This window comes from Pelophylax lessonae (genome assembly GCF_965119305.1).
Source record: "Pelophylax lessonae genome assembly, chromosome: 4".
Taxonomy (NCBI): domain Eukaryota; kingdom Metazoa; phylum Chordata; class Amphibia; order Anura; family Ranidae; genus Pelophylax; species Pelophylax lessonae.
This window is the reverse complement of record NC_138771.1, coordinates 554,138,141-554,154,425: the sequence shown is the minus strand read 5'-3', so window position 1 is coordinate 554,154,425 and position 16,285 is coordinate 554,138,141. Positions and strand designations below refer to the sequence as shown.

At 43.4% G+C, this 16,285-nt stretch overlaps 1 protein-coding gene across 2 annotated transcripts in view; it reads right to left on the bottom strand.

Moving 5' to 3' along the window:
* Positions 1–16,285, bottom strand: part of NPC1L1 (NPC1 like intracellular cholesterol transporter 1) — a gene marked incomplete at its 5' end in the record, with an annotated part of 76,445 nt that overhangs the window by 1,662 nt on the left and 58,498 nt on the right. For both annotated transcript variants that reach the window (XM_082252790.1, XM_082252789.1), the window contains 3 exons: positions 454–616; positions 14,557–14,670; positions 15,354–15,585. In XM_082252790.1, the coding sequence (XP_082108916.1) occupies positions 454–616; positions 14,557–14,670; positions 15,354–15,585 (509 nt within the window). The remainder of the gene's footprint in view (positions 1–453; positions 617–14,556; positions 14,671–15,353; positions 15,586–16,285) is intronic.

Here is a 16,285-nt window from a genome sequence, read left to right as displayed (position 1 = left end):
CCACAATTCACTAATGTGGTGCAGTATACAAAGTAATACAAGTGTGTTGTGTTAGGTGTATTGGGGCATTATAAATGGAATGCTAGTTTTTTTTTGCACATTAGCACAATGCATTCAGTGTGAATGGGTCCCTAAGTGAAAAGTGCTGTACAGTGCTTGTGCTTTCCTTTTTAAATCTCTACATAGATGTTTACAGTCCCTTCCAACTGGCTGTAACCAATGGACTACCTATGTGGTTTATATCTTCTGTAATGTTACTTGATATTTTATACATGTGCCAGTGTTTTGTTTGATCTAAGTCCTGCACCTTATGGTAAGTGTGCCAACTCACACTCTGGAAACTTCCAGCTTGGAGGGAGGATTAACAGTTTGCATGCATGACCCAACACCTGACCCAGGAACAGTATAATAATATCGCACTTAGACACACACATTGATCCTGGACCAACTTACCAAAGTAGCTGAGTGCAACAGGCAGGAATATGAGGCCATGTAAAAGTCCCAGGAGGGTGATGGTCAGATTAAGACGGAAGAAGAAGATGTGGATAAGCTGAGCTTTGGCGAAGGCAAGCACAATAATCCCTGGGAGATTAGTCATAGCTACTCCTGCAAACACCTGTTTGTGAAGAGAGACAAACGTATAAGACACCTATACATCTTCCCTAGTGCAGCACCTTATAGAAAACAGTATATAATGTTAATGGAAATCTGTACTGAGAGACTACGGAGGTTGCATTGCTGACCTCCTCATTGGGAAATGGTAGCTGCCTGGCTGTCATGGGAGGATAAATTTGTTTTCAACCAGGAAAGGCAGGAATTAAAACTATACAGGCGTTTCATAGACGATATAGTCTTTATTTGGGAAGGCTCTGAGAATCGTCTATTGGCATTTATGGAACATCTTAATTCCAACCAAAACAACATTAAACTGGATTTTCATTATAGTCCGAGTGAAATCAATTTCCTGTCACTATTAACCACTTTACGACCGGCGCACGACGATCTACGTCGGCACTCAGCCCCGGCCAGGCAAACTGACGTAGGCCTACGTCAGCACAATTTGCCGGCCCTGTGCGCGCTCCCGCGCGTCCCCGCCGCCGATGATGACTCGATTGGGTTCAGAACCGATCAGTCATCAGGTCCAGGCCAATCATTTTTGGTCTGGACCTGTTGATCGGTCCTGCCCAATCAGATCATCCTCTAAGCCTGTGAAATGTAAACACAGGCTTAGAGGAGATGTGCCCTCCCCCCACAACGGTCTTTTTGGATCCAGCGTGAGAGGAGAGCACATCTTACTGTGAGTACTGCACCAAGCACACCCACACACAGTTAGATAGGCACATTTCACCCCCGATCGCCCCCCCAATTAACCCCTACAGCACCTGACACAACACACACTATATACAGCATATAGCATATACCTATATACCTGTATAAGTGTGATTTGTGAACAGGTGTAGCCCTTGCGACCCCCCCTTTTCCACTCAAATTACCCCCCACCCCCCCCTAATAAAGATTTAACCCACTGATCCCCCCTGAACCCCCCCTGATCACCGCCGTTAACCCCTACACCCTCTGTCACATCAGCACTAATACAAACGCAATATACGGTGTTATTGTATTTTTGTATTAGTGTCATTGTGATCAGAATTAGCGCAGGCGACTAAGTTTCTGTCCCAAGAAGGTTTAGGGTCCCCGCCACCCGCCCAATAAAGATTTAAGCCCCTGACCCCCCCCTGATCACCCCTACACCCCCTGCCATAACACACACCGTATACAGTATATAGCATTTTGCTATATACCCGTATAAGTGTGATTTGTGGTCAGGTCTAGCGCTTACGACCCCCCTTTTTCCACTTGAATTACCCGCCACCCCCCCCTAATAAAGATTTAAGCCCCTGATCCCACCTGATCCCCCCCTGATCACCGCTAGTTAACCCCTACACCCTCTGTCACATCAGCACTAATACAAACGTAATATACTGTGTTTTTGTATTTTTGTATTAGTGTCATTGTGATCAGAATTAGCGCAGGCGACTAAGTTTGTGTCCCAAGCAGGTTTAGGGTCCCCCCCACCCGCCCAATAAAGATTTAATCCCCTGATCCCCTCCTGATCACCCCTACACCCCCTGCCACAACGCACACTGTATACAGTATATAGCATTTTCTATATACCCGTATAAGTGTGACTTGTGACCAGGTTTAGCGCTTGCCACCGTTCCTTTTATCCTTAGGATACCCGCCAGTCCCTTCCAATAAAGATTTAAACCCCTGATCCCCCCCTGATCACATCCCGTTAACCCCTACACCCTCTGTCACATTAGCACTAATACACACATAATATACTGTTTTTACTGTATTTTTGTATTGGTGTCATTGTGACTTGAGGTTGCGCTAGCTAGCTAGTTTCTTTCCCAAAGGAGGTTTAGGGTCCCCGCCACCCCCCCCAGATCCCCAGCGCATAGTTTAGAAGTAACCCCTTGATTGCCACACACGCACGCACGCACGCACCTACACTTCCATTTCTAGTATAGTGTTTGAACAGATCAATATCTGATCTGATCAGAACTATACTAGCGCCCCCATAGTTTAGGGTTCCCAAAACGCGGTGTTTGCACGATCAGTACTGATTCCGGCCAGCACCTGCGTTTAACCCTTTCACCCAGGCAAGTGTAGTAATCAATAGATTACTGTCACTTGCAAAAAAACACAAGACACAAAACCGCTGTGTTAGCAGAGTCAGGCCTGATCCCTGCTAGCATTAGCAGTTTTTTTTGTAGCGCTTGAAATAATCTTCGACAACCAGGTGCTTTTATTACCTGTGAGTCGCATCACTGTACGAGTAAATTTAGTTACCAAAATGACCAAACGTTCGTACAGGGATGAAGAGCTTCTCAGTTATATGCTGACCGAGTCATCTGATAGCGAAGGGGAAGCTACAATGACCGAATTAGTGTCAGTATATGAACCTGATGACGGCAGCGGCTCCCTGACAGATAGCTCCGACGACAGATGGGTCCCTGTTAGACCCAGGCGTACCCGACCCCATTCTAAAGTTGTTGTGATGCAGGAATCGCAGGGTGCTCGTATGGAGCAGAGTGTGGGTACTAGTGCCGCTCATCCTTCTGGCGACCTGGCAAGCGCCAGCGGCCTAGTACAACCTGGACCTAGTACAACCAGCACTGCAGTAAGACCTGGTGACGTGGCGAGTCCCCTAAGTGCAGTTGAAGCTGGTGCGGTGGCTAGCACAAGTAGTGGCCCGCAGCCACCGCGTATTCGAAGACAGGCCCGTAGAGCCCATAGTGCCCTCCCTGATGCGCTGGCATTTCCTAATTGGCAACCCACTGATACTACAGCGCCAGTACTTCCCCCATTCACCGCCCAACCTGGAATCCACGTGGAGACAGCTGGTTTTACGCCCCTGAACTTTTTTGAGCTGTTCTTCACTGAAGATCTTTACAGATCTATTGTGGATCAATCAAATTTATATGCACAACAGTTCATCGCCGCCAACCCAAATTCACACCTTGCCAGACAATTCGGCTGGAAACCTATAACGGTTTCCGAATTTAAGATCTTTCTGGGCCTTTCCCTCCACATGGGCATAACTAAACAGAGTGAATTGCGGCTATATTGGTCCACTAGCCCAGTTCACCATATGCGCATGTACTCTGCCTCTATGTCCAGGACGAGATACGAGCAAATTCTGCGATTTATGCATTTCAGCGACAATGAACTCTGTCGTCCTCGGGGAGACCCTGCATACGATCGGCTCCACAAAATTCGGCCCCTCATAGACCACTTCAATCAGCGGTTTGCAGCCTTGTTTACCCCCGAACAAGTTGTCTGCGTTGACGAGTCCCTGATTAAATTTACTGGCCGCCTTGCTATGAAACAGTACCTCCCCAGCAAGCGTGCCAAGTACGGGGTCAAACTGTATAAATTGTGTGACAGGGCCACAGGCTATACAGTTAGTTTCCGGGTCTATGAGGGAAAAGATAGCTGTGTGGAGCCCCCCAACTGCCCAGACTACATAGGGAGCAGCGGTAAGATCGTTTGGGACTTGGTGTCACCCTTATCCGGAAAGGGGTACCATTTGTACGTGGACAACTTTTATACAAGCGTGCCACTATTTAGTCACCTTCTTGATTTACAAATTGGCGCATGTGGCACCGTGCGACCTAATCACCGGGGCTTCCCCCAACGGCTTGTAGATTCCCGTCTTAGTCGGGGGGCGAGAGCCTGCTTGAAAACGGACAAATTACTTGCGGTGAAGTGGAAGGATACACGGGATGTTTATGTTCTGTCCTCCCTTCACCCAGACACGACGATCCAAATTCCTACGGCAACTGGCGTTATGGAGAAACCCCTCTGTGTCCACGAATATAACCTTAACATGGGAGGGGTGGACCTTAACGACCAGCTTTTGGCGCCGTATTTAGTTGCCCGTAAAGCCAGACGCTGGTACAAAAAAGTGTCTGTTTACCTATACCAATTGGCTATGCTGAACGCCTTTGTCCTATACAGGGCGTCAGGACGAACTGGATCTTTCCGGGAATTCCAGGAAGAGATCATCCTTGCCTACCTGTACCCAGGAGGCATGCCTGCCCAACTTCCCCTTCCAGATGCAGTGAGCCGGCTGCATGAGAGGCATTTTTCACATGTCCTCCCGAGTACCCCTACCCAAAGATGGCCCCAAAGAAGATGTCGTGTCTGTAGCAAGCGCGGATTTAGGCGTGACACCCGTTATTATTGTCCCAAATGTCCTGACCAACCTGGTCTCTGCATCGGGGAATGTTTCGAGCGCTACCATACACTAGTGGATTATTAGCGTAGGGTACAGCACGACACAGTGTAGGGCACATAAACACAGGGTCTCGAAGGATGTTGGATGTCCATCGACATTTTGAGAGACCCAAGCTGGAAGAGAAGATCGCAGATGATCGCAGTCCCTCCCAAATCAAGAAGTAAAGGAACAGTTAGAAAGAAAAATAAAAGGATCCAAAAACTGTTGTGGTGTCAGTAATTTTATATGTCCTTCTACTCCTTCCTACTATACTTTTTTTCAATGTCCTTTGTTTGTTTTTTCATTCTTTTGTGACCTGTTTCTCTTGCAGGTCCCTCGTCGGCTACCACGCATTGATTTTATATATTCTGACACAAACAGCGTTTGCGCTCAGCATATATGGATACCTTTGCTGATAGCAGCTGTGGTGATTTTCTGATTTCAGCACTGCAGTTAAAATCCTATTTTGGTATACGTGGATAGCGCCGTGTATACCCATCATTAAATTCAGTGGGTGGTTGTTTGGGCGGTTAATGATGAAGATCCAAAAACTGTTGTTGTCAGTCATTTTATATGTCCTTCTACTCCTTCCTACTATACTTTTTTTCAATGTCCTTTGTTTGTTTTTTCATTCTTTTGTGACCTGTTTCTCTTGCAGGTCCCTCGTCGGCTACCACGCATTGATTTTATATATTCTGACACAAACAGCGTTTGCGCTCAGCATATATGGATACCTTTGCTGATAGCAGCTGTGGTGATTTTCTGATTTCAGCACTGCAGTTAAAATCCTATTTTGGTATACGTGGATAGCGCCGTGTATACCCATCATTAAATTCAGTGGGTGGTTGTTTGGGCGGTTAATGATGAAGATCCAAAAACTGTTGTTGTCAGTCATTTTATATGTCCTTCTACTCCTTCCTACTATACTTTTTTTCAATGTCCTTTGTTTGTTTTTTCATTCTTTTGTGACCTGGTTGTTTGGGCGGTTAATGATGAGTAATACTACGCATTATTCCTGTGCTGATTTCTGATAGGTTCTCTTTTTTTCCGTTCAGCCCACAGGCTGCATGAAAAAAAAAAAAACCTATATGCCAAACAAGGACCAGCAATGTACTGGTACGTTGCTGGACTTTGAGTGGTTATACCAGGATGATGCCTGTAGATTTAGGCATCATCTTGGTATCGTTTTTTACAGCCAGCGGTCGGCTTACATGTAAAAGCAATTCTAGCAGGTAATTGGCCGCTAGACTGCTTTTACATGCAGTGGGAGGGGCCTCCCCCCCCCACCGCCGCCTTCCGCAGCCTTCCATGGTTTTTCTCTGGCTCTCCTGTCCCACCGGTTAACCCGAGAGTGCAGCCGGTGGTTCAATTATCTAACCATAGAGCTAATTGGAGATGAGAATGGCTCCAATCATCTCTATGGCCTAAGATGCCGGAGGCTACGAGCATTTTATGACTTCTGTTTCGCCAGAAATAAACAGGGCCATTGGGAAATTGGGAAAGTATTTTATCACACCAATTTTGGTGTGGTCAGATGCGTTAAGGTCAGAGGAGAGATCTAGAGTCTAAAAGACCCCAATTTTTTTTAAAAAGAGTACCTGTCACTACAGATTGCTATCATAGGGGATATTTAAATTCACTATGATAACAATAAAAATGATTTAAAAAAAAAAAAAATTAAAGGAAAGGTGTCAAAATAACATAAAAAAGCAAAAGAAAAAAGAAAAAAAAAAAAAAAAAATTGAGCCCCCCCCCTTACCCCCGGTGCTTGCGCGCAATGGCGCACGCAAGCGGTGGTCTAGTGTCATATGTAAACCACAATTGCAGCATGCATGTGAGGTATCGCCGCGATCGCCAGATCGAGTGCAGTAATTCTTGCAGTAGACCTCCTCTGTAAGTCTAAAGTGGTAACCTGTAGAGACTTTTAAAGGTTTTCAAAAATGTACATACGTTTTTGTCGCTGCGCAGGCATGCGCAATTTTTAAAGCATGTCATGTTAGGTGTCTATGAACTCGGCATAAGATCATCTTTTAAATTTTACCAAAAAAATTGGAATTATATAGTGTATTTGTGCAATAAATTAAAAAAAAATGTATTTTTTTCGCAAAAATTGCGTTTGGAAAATCTGTGCGCAAATACCGTGTGACAAAAAAATTTGCAACATCCACCATTTTATTCTATAGGGCCTCTGCTTTAAAAAAATATATAATGTTTGGGGGTTCAAAGTAATTTTCTAGTAAAAAAAAAATATTTTTTCATGTAAACAAAAAGGCACAGAAAAGGCTTGGTTTTCAAGTGGTTAGAAGAGTGGGTGATGTGTGAATAAGATTGAGTATAAAATGCCGGAACTGTTCAAACACCCCCCTAATGACCCCTTTTTGAAAAGTAGACACCCAAAGCTTTTTTCTGAGAGGCATGGTGAGTCCATGGAGTATTTTATATTTTGCCACAAGTTTCGGGAAAATTATTATTTTTTTTTTTTTTGTTGTTTTTTTACAGAAAGTTGTCACTAAATGATATATTGCTCATGCATGCCATGGGAATATGTGAAATGACACCCCAAAATACATTCTTTTGCTTCTCCTGAGTACAGGGATACCACATGTGTGAGACTTTTTGGGAGCCTAGCTGTGTACGCGCCCCCGAAAACCAATCCACATCTTCAGGTTTTCTAATGGCGTAAATTGCTGATTTTACCCCTGACTACCTGTCACAGTTTCAGAGGCCCTGAAATTTCAAGATGGCACAAAACCCCCCCAAATGACCCCATTTTGCAAAGTAGACACTCCAAGCTACTGGCTGAGAAGTATGGTGAGTCCATGGAATAGTTTATATTTTGCCACAAGTTTCGAGGAAAAAAAATTTTTTTATTTTTTTTTATTTTTTTACACAAAGTTGTCAGTAAATGATATATTGCTCACACAGGCCATGGGTATATGTGAAATGACACCCCAAAATACATTCTGCTGCTTCTCCTGAGTACAATGATACCCCATGTGTGAGACTTTTTGCCAGTCTAGCCGCGTACAGGACCCGGAAAACCAATGCGCACCTTTAGGCTTTCTAAGGGCGTAAATTGTTGATCTCACTCCTTACTACCTATCACAGTTTTGAAGTCCATAAAAAGCCAAGATTGCACAAACCCCCCCCAAATGACCCCATTTTGCAAAGTAGATACTCCAATCTATTTGCTGAGAGGCATGGTGAGTATTTTGCAGCTCTAATTTTTTTTGGAAAATGAAGAAAAAACAGGAAAATGCATTTTTTTTCCTCTTTTTTAAATTTCCAAAACTTTGTGACAAAAAGTGAGATCTGCAAAACACTCAACATGCCTCTCTGCAAATAGCTCAGGGTGTCTACTTTCCGAAAAGGGGTCATTTGGGGGGGGGGGGGGTTGTGCTGTCTTGGCATTTCATGGCCTCCAAAACTGTGATAGGTAGTCAGGAGTGAAATCAACAATTTACGCCCTTGGAAAGCCTGAAGGCGATGATTGGTTTTCGGGGTCCTGTACTCGGCTAGACTGCAAAAAAGTCTCACACATGGGGTATCCCTATACTCAGGAGAAGCAGCAGAATGTATTTTGGGGTGTCAGTTCACATATACCCATGGCATGTGTGAGCAATATATCATTTACTGACAACTTTGTGTAAAAAAAAAAAAAATATATATATATATATATATTTCCCGGAACTTGTGGCAAAATATAAAATATTCCATGGACTCACCATGCCTCTCAGCAAATAGCTTGGGGTATCTACTTTCCAAAATGGGGTCATTTGGGGGGGTTTTGTGCTATCTTGGAATTTTAGGGCCTCCGAAACTGTGATAGGTAGTCAGGAGTGAAATCAACAATTTACGCCCTTGGAAAGCCTGAAAGTGGGGACTGGTTTTCGGGGACCTGTACTCGGCTAGACTGCAAAAAAGTCTCACACATGGGGTATCCCTGTACTCAGGAGAAGCAGCAGAATGTATTTTGGGGTGTCATTTCACATATACCCATGGCATGTGTGAGCAATATTTCATTTACTGACAACTTTGTGAAAAAAAAAAAAATATATATATATATATATATTTCCCGGAACTTGTGGCAAAATATAAAATATTCCATGGACTCACCATGCCTCTCAGCAAATAGCTTGGGGTGTCTACTTTCCAAAATGGGGTCATTTGGGGGGGTTTTGTGCTATCTTGGAATTTTAGGGCCTCCGAAACTGTGACAGGTAGTGCAGAGGTGACATGCACAATTTACGCCATTAGAAAACCTGGGAGTGTTGATTGGTTTTCGCGGTCCTGTACACAGCTAGGCTCCCAAAAAGTCTCACACATGGGGCATCCCCATACTCAGGAGAAGTGGCAGAATGTATTTTGGGGTGTAATTCCACATATACCCATGTCATGTGTGAGAATTTTATCTTTTAGTGACAACGTTGTGTAAAAAAAAAAAATAAAAAAAAAAAAAATAGTAATATTCCCAAAACTTGTGGTAAAATATAAAATATTCCATGGACTCACCATGCCTCTTAGCAAACAGCTTGGGGTGTCTACTTTGCAAAATGGGGTCATTTGGGGGGGGTTTTGTGGTATCTTGACATTTCAGGGCCTCCTAAACCGTTAGAGGTAGTGAGAAAATGCAATGAAAAATGTACGCCCTTTGAAATTCTGATGGTGGGGATTTGTTTTTGTGGTCCCGTACACAGCTAGGCTCCCAAAAAGTCCCACATATGTGGTATCCCTGTACTCAGGAGAAGCAGCAGAATATATTTTGGGGTGTAATTACACATATACCCATGGCATGTGTGAGCAATATATCATTTCAATGACAACTTTGTGTAAAAAAAAAAAAAAAAATTTTTTTAGTCATTTTTCAAACACCTGTGACAAAAAAATGAAATATTCAATGAGCTCAACATGCCTCTCAGAACATTCCTTAGGATGTCTACTTTCCAAAAAGTGGTAGTTTGGGGGGGTTTTGTACTGCCCTGCCATTTTAGCACTTCATGAAATGAGATAGGCAGTCAAAAATTAAAGCTGCGTAAATTTCTGTATTTACACCATAGTTTGTAGACGCTATAACTTTTGCGCAAACCAATAAAAATACGCTCATTGAATTTTTTTTTGTCAAAGACATGTAGCTAAATATATTTTGGCCAAAAAAAAATACATAAATTGAGTATATTGGATATTTTTTAAAAGACAAAGTTGAAAATGTCATTTTTTTGCAAAATTTTCGCTCTTTTTTTATTAATATCGCAAAAAATAAAAAGCGCAGAGGTGATCAAATACCACCAAAAGAAAGCTCTGTTTGTGGGAAAAAAAGGACGTAAATTTCGTTTGGGTACCACATTGCATGACCGCACAATTGTCAGTTAAAGTCACGCAGTGCCGAGTCGTAAAATACCCCCTGGTCGGAATGGGGGTAAAATCTTCCGGGGCTTAAGTGGTTAAGAGGGATGGAAACAGATTGACCACTAAGGTGTTCTTTAAAACGGCAGACTAACAGCTACTTGGCGATCCAGAGTGGTCACCATCCTAATTGGCTTAGGAATATACCAAGAGGTCAATTTGTGCGTGTAAGGCGCAACTGTACGTCTGTTAAGGATTATATTGAACAAGCTGACATCCTGAGAGAAAGATTTGTTGCTAAGGGCTATGATGAATCCTGTTTGGATAGGGAAATAAGATTAAAGACGCCCCTAGACCTCTAAGGCCTTCCACCAAAGCTCCTAGGAATGATGATGATCCGAAACAGTGGAGCTTCCTGTCGGATTTTTCGAATGACTACAGGAAGGTAGAGGAGATTTTCAGTCACCACTGGCCTATTCTTCGAATGGACAGAACATTAGGCCCAGTTCTGCCAGAAAAAACACCTTTTATTTACAGACGGGCTCTGAATTTTGGGGACCAGATTGTAAAAAAGGTATTAGATCCCCCCAATGTCTCTTTCTTCCCGGACATGAAGGGCTCCTTTACCTGTGGGAGGTGTAGGGCTTGCTCATTTGCACCGACCAATTTTAGGAGAAGGGAGTCATTTACAGTTCCGGCGATTAATAAAACTTTTAAAATTAAGAGCTTAATCACATGTGACACCACACATGTGGTTTATGCACTTATGTGCCCTTGTAATTTGATACACATAGGCCGTACCAAGCGAACCCTGAAAATTAGGGTAGGGGAACATATCACTAACATAATGAAAGGAATGCGTGAACACAATGTGTCAGCACATTTCCGCCAGTTCCACCAGAGGGACCTGAGAAGTCTCCATTTTTGGGGGATTGAGCGGGATTGAGCGGGTCACCCCGTCGTGGCGGGGGGCTAATTGGGTGAGGGAACTCTCTAAGTGTGAGACTAAGTGGATTTTCCTCGCCCAATCCCTCGCCCCGACAGGGTTGAACATAGAACTGGACCTGAATTGCTTCATTAGTGATTCATGATCTAATGCTTTGTGTTCTCCCCATTTTTTGGAGTTGATACTATGACAATATGTCTGGTTGTGAAATACTAGGTTTATAATGGCTACTCAGACACTATGCTTTGAACCATTTTAGAAGGATAATACACAGGTTTTCTCTGTGCACTCTGAATTTATTATATGAATTTTATGAGATTTTATGTCCTTTTTTATATATTGATTGTGATTTTGAATGTTTTAATGTTTTAAGCATTTTTATCATGTCTAGATATTTTTATATATTCACATGATTATTAACCACTTGCCTTCTGTGCACTTAAACACCCTTCCCATCCAGGCCAATTTTCAGCTTTCATGCTACACTGTACCCATATGAAATTTTTATCATTTTTTTCACACAAATAGAGCTTTCTTTTGGTGGTATTTAATCATCTCTGGGTTTTTTATTTTTTACAAAAAAAAAGAATAAAGACAAAAAATTTTGAAAAAAAAAAAAGTTTTTCTTATTTTCTGCGAGTAAATTTTGAAAATAAATTTTTCTCCTTCACTGATGTGCGCTGATGAGGCGGCACTGATGGGCACTGATGAGGTGGCACTGATGGGCACTGATGAGGTGGCACTTATGGGCACTGATGAGGTGGCACTTATGGGCACTGATGAGGAGGTACTAATATGCCGCACTGATGAGCACTGATAGGCGGCACTGATAGGCGGCACTGATGAGCACTGATAGGCGGCACTGCTGGGCACTGAGAGGTGGCACTGAGGGGTGGCACGCTGGGCACTGAGAGGCGGCACTGCTGGGCACTGAGAGGCGCCACTGACGGGCGTCACTGATGGGCACTGAGAGGCGGCACTGATGGGCACTGGCGGATGGCACTGATGGACACTGACGGGTGGCACTGATGAGCACTGATGGGCGGCACTGATGAGCACTGGTGGGCAGCACCATCAGTGCCCACACTCAGTGCCCATAGTGCTGCCAGTCAGTGCTCATCAGTGCCTAGATGAGCAGGCACTGATGGGCACTGACTGGCAGCACTATGGGCACTGATTGTGGGCACTGATGGGGGACACTGATGGCGGGCACTGTGGGCACTGTTGGGGGCAATGTGTGTATGTTTTTTTACCTTGCAGTAATCAGGGCACTGGTGATCAGTGCCCTGATTACATGTCTCTGTGTCCCCAGCGCTGTGAGGCTCCCCCTCCTTCCTCACACTGCAGGCTCCGTGTGAGGAAGGAGCGCCGGCGATGAGAGATGATCTCATATGTTTACATATGAGATCATCTCTCATTGGATGGTCCGATCACGTGGTGAATGGCCGCTGTGATTGGCCATTCACCACGATCTGTGATCGGCCGTGTCCAAGGGACACGGCCGACACAGATTCTCCCCGATGCGCGCTCGCGGGAGCGCGCGGGGAGCCTTCTTCTGGGAGGCCGTTTAAAAACGGCCTCCCGAAAATTTGAGTCCGCGCTGCAGCCGTATATATGCTGTAGCGCGGATGGGATGTAGTTAAGTATATTGTGGTTTTTATGGATTATAGAGTTATACTACAGGTAATATTATGCATATTACTGATCGGCACATTGCAATCTGCCTGGATGATTTTTAGTCTAGATGACACAGTCATTTTTAGTATATGTTTATTCTTCTTTTTTTTTGTGACCGTTTTGCCCATTTAGCGGCACTTCCGGTGCTTATTAGAGCATCAGAGGGGTCACAACATCAATTACATATAATTAGATGCAGCTTTGAAGGATACGTGTCTTTACTTCTGCTGTAGTGAGTGCTGGCTCTCTTCTGGTCGGCTTGCCATGCTGCCGATTGGTTGGAGTTGCGTTCCAGCGGGGATATTTAGATTCCGCGATGCGTCGTCTGAGTCACGCCCCCAAATGAAGTCGGAAATGACGAAACGCGTTGGGGCGTGACCAGACGACGTATCCGGCATCACGTGACACGGCAGAGGAACATCCCGGAAGTAACTGGGCTAGCGTGGAGCTAGCTCGGCGGGCGGTACGAGTGGTGATACCTGTCTTGCCGTTCATTCATGAAGTGCCTGCTTTTACACTGCCAAATGTGAGTGCAATACATATGTTTATTTCAATAAAGTTTATGATTTGACGGTATTTCACTATTGGAGCCATTCTTTTCTGCATGGTACCTGGCTTATGAGGAGTTTATGAGAAGGAGTGGATAGCAAGCTTTCAGCGGTGTGGATCATATGTTTTCCTGCTAATCCAGCAATATATACCCTGCGTGTTTTGCTCACATGTGAGAACATTTGAGCAACGACATTTGGTGAGTTGCCACTTCTTCTGACCCCTCGGTTTGGCACTTGGTGGTGGTTAAGAGGTGATCCTGCATAAACGTCACGAATCTTCGGATGTTTTTAATGGACAATTTTATATTCATTCTAAGGACTTTTATGACACTGAGAATATTAATTTATTACTTAGAGTGCTAGTTGAGTATGACCAGTTTGAATACTTAGTTCATATGTGTTCATGTGGTTTTTTCTGAGACAATTCATATTGACTCTTGTGCTACTATATTTTTTTCATTTTTGCCTGGCTGTCATGTTCATCCAATGGCTTTAATATTTTTTGAAAAGCAGACTTGGAACAAACATGCAGGTCAGGTGGTAAGACTTCACTTGATATCAATCTTGTGGGGCAATGAATCAAAAAGTATTGAATCCAGAGACACCCAGGCAACTAATGTTTAGGATGAGATCAGCAATGGTAGCGTCTATCTTTCTACAAGTACATGTTTTCTTCCTAAGATGCCCACAACAGTCTATTTACCTATGTGATAAATTGCCTTTATATACCTGTTACCTACCTCTTATTCTGTCCTGCCTCCATTGTCATGTATAAAGCCTTGACTATAGGGCATGGTCACACAAAAACTTTTTATGGCATGGTGATTGGCTTAAGTAGGAACTTCAATTCCTCCTTTTAAATTTTTTTTCTCCTCTTACCTTAACAGCTGGGTCATCCTCAAAAAACATTCACCCACCCAGGCAAATTAAGCATTGATTTGTGTAAGTCACCACTTTGTCTCAGTCCCACGGCGCCATCTTATTTTTTGATGTTATGAGCCAGACAGCCATCTCTTCCAGGTTCCTTGAACCATCCAGTCAAGACTCACTGGAAAGGTCCCCCCCCCACCCCCCAAAAAAGCAATGTCTGATTTTGTAACTGGAAAGGGGGGGGGGAGTCATGGAAAAAGAAAGATGAAAGTGCTTTAAAAAACCTCACTGAGATGATGCAGAATGGTGAGTGCTGCAGTGTTACTTCCAGAGTCCTGTGACTTTACAACCACCCTACAATATAGCCTCTGCCTTGTACTTACAGCGCTGCCCATGTAGATAGTGGCGTCTTTTGCTCGTTCCACTTTGGTGAGCTTACTGCTCAAGGCAAAAGATCGAGTAAGGTGGGAAACAAACTCCACTGAAATCCCAATGGCCTGTAAAGAATAAAAAGTTTAAAATTTAGAAGAGGCATGTCAAACTCAGGTGGAACTGTCGACTGAATTAACTAAGATTTCAAATAACTTCACATTCTAGAAAAAATTGCAGCTTTTTCCATTTTGGCAAGTATTTTTTAACTTTAACCACTGAGTGCCACAAAGAAGGAGTGAGAGAGCCATTAAACACCAGTGTCTAGTTTGGAGGAAGGATGCATAAAAGGGACCTGTAGTCACATTTTAAATATATGGTTTCAAAGTAAATAGCAAATTGTTCACTGGATGTGATTTTGTATTGTTCTGCATTGTTTTGCCGAATTCCTTGACAATGAAATAAAGAATTAAAAGAAAAAAAAAAAGTAGATGGTAAATAATTCCTAGATGGCTAAATTAAAAGTTAAAGAGGGGCTAAAATACACATTTTTGCAGAAAATTTGCTATTTCAGGTTCCTTTATTGCTGCTCACATAGCCAAGTGCCAAGGCATCAGATAAATTCTGTTGAATGAGAGTTTTATAACATATGACCAAAGCCCAAGTTTTCTCAGTAGTGCTAAAAGAAGCATGGAGCAGCAAGTTCTTTAGGAAAGGAGTATTTTAACCTCCCTACCGGTGCATGATTAAACAAAGCATGGGAAATTACTTGAATTAGGACATAGATGTACATTAAAGAACGGTCACTCACCGTCACCAGATTGATAAGCGAGATGGCATTGTAGTCAATGCCCCACAGTGTCATGACGCCAACTGTGTCTATGATGATCATGAAAATGGTAATTAAGTTAATGAGACCTGAGCGTAAGTCCATTCCCAGAAGAATACAACACACAGCGAAGGTCGGCAACAGGCAGAGGGCCAGTGTGAAGAGACCTTCCTGAACAATGGTCAGGTACTGCTCATAGAACACATATGTAATCCTGTGTGAAGAGAAAATGGGAAATGTTCAGAATATAGCACCATATGGAAAAAAGCCTGAAAAAAGAAAATGAATGTAGTCATACCATCTAGGAACAGGTAAGCTGCTGCTTTATATCAAATGTTTGTTCTTTTCCTCATCCCTTTGCCCCCCCCCCTTTTATATCCTTTATGCGCTCTCTGTTTTGCTTTAGTATCTTACAAATAAACATATTTGACAAAATTCCACTGGAGATATCATTATTATTATTATACAGAATTTATATAGCGCTACAGTTTGCGCAATGTTTTACACTATAAAGGTAAACAGTAGCACTCATGATGGCGAACAACGCCTGCCAAACTGCTCTCACAATCAAAACTGAGCACTTGCTATCAGATGTGGGACTAATTAAACGCGACCTGGACAAGATTCGCTGAAGTTTAACAAGGGCAGAGGAGAGGGTAGGGGCGGTGGAGGGCATTCTCCGAGACCACATTGCGACCCTCCACACACTTACTATCAAAGTGAAATCACTTGGGACTAGGGCTAGAGATGATGAAAATAGAAATTGAAAAAGCAATCTTCACATCCTTGGCCTCTCTGGAGGGTCTGAAGGTCAAAATCCATCTGCTTTTTGCTGAACAGTTACTCAGAAAACTTTTCCCCAATACTGAGTTTTCTATACCCCTCAAAGGCTGCATCTTTTTCTCCGCTTTGCA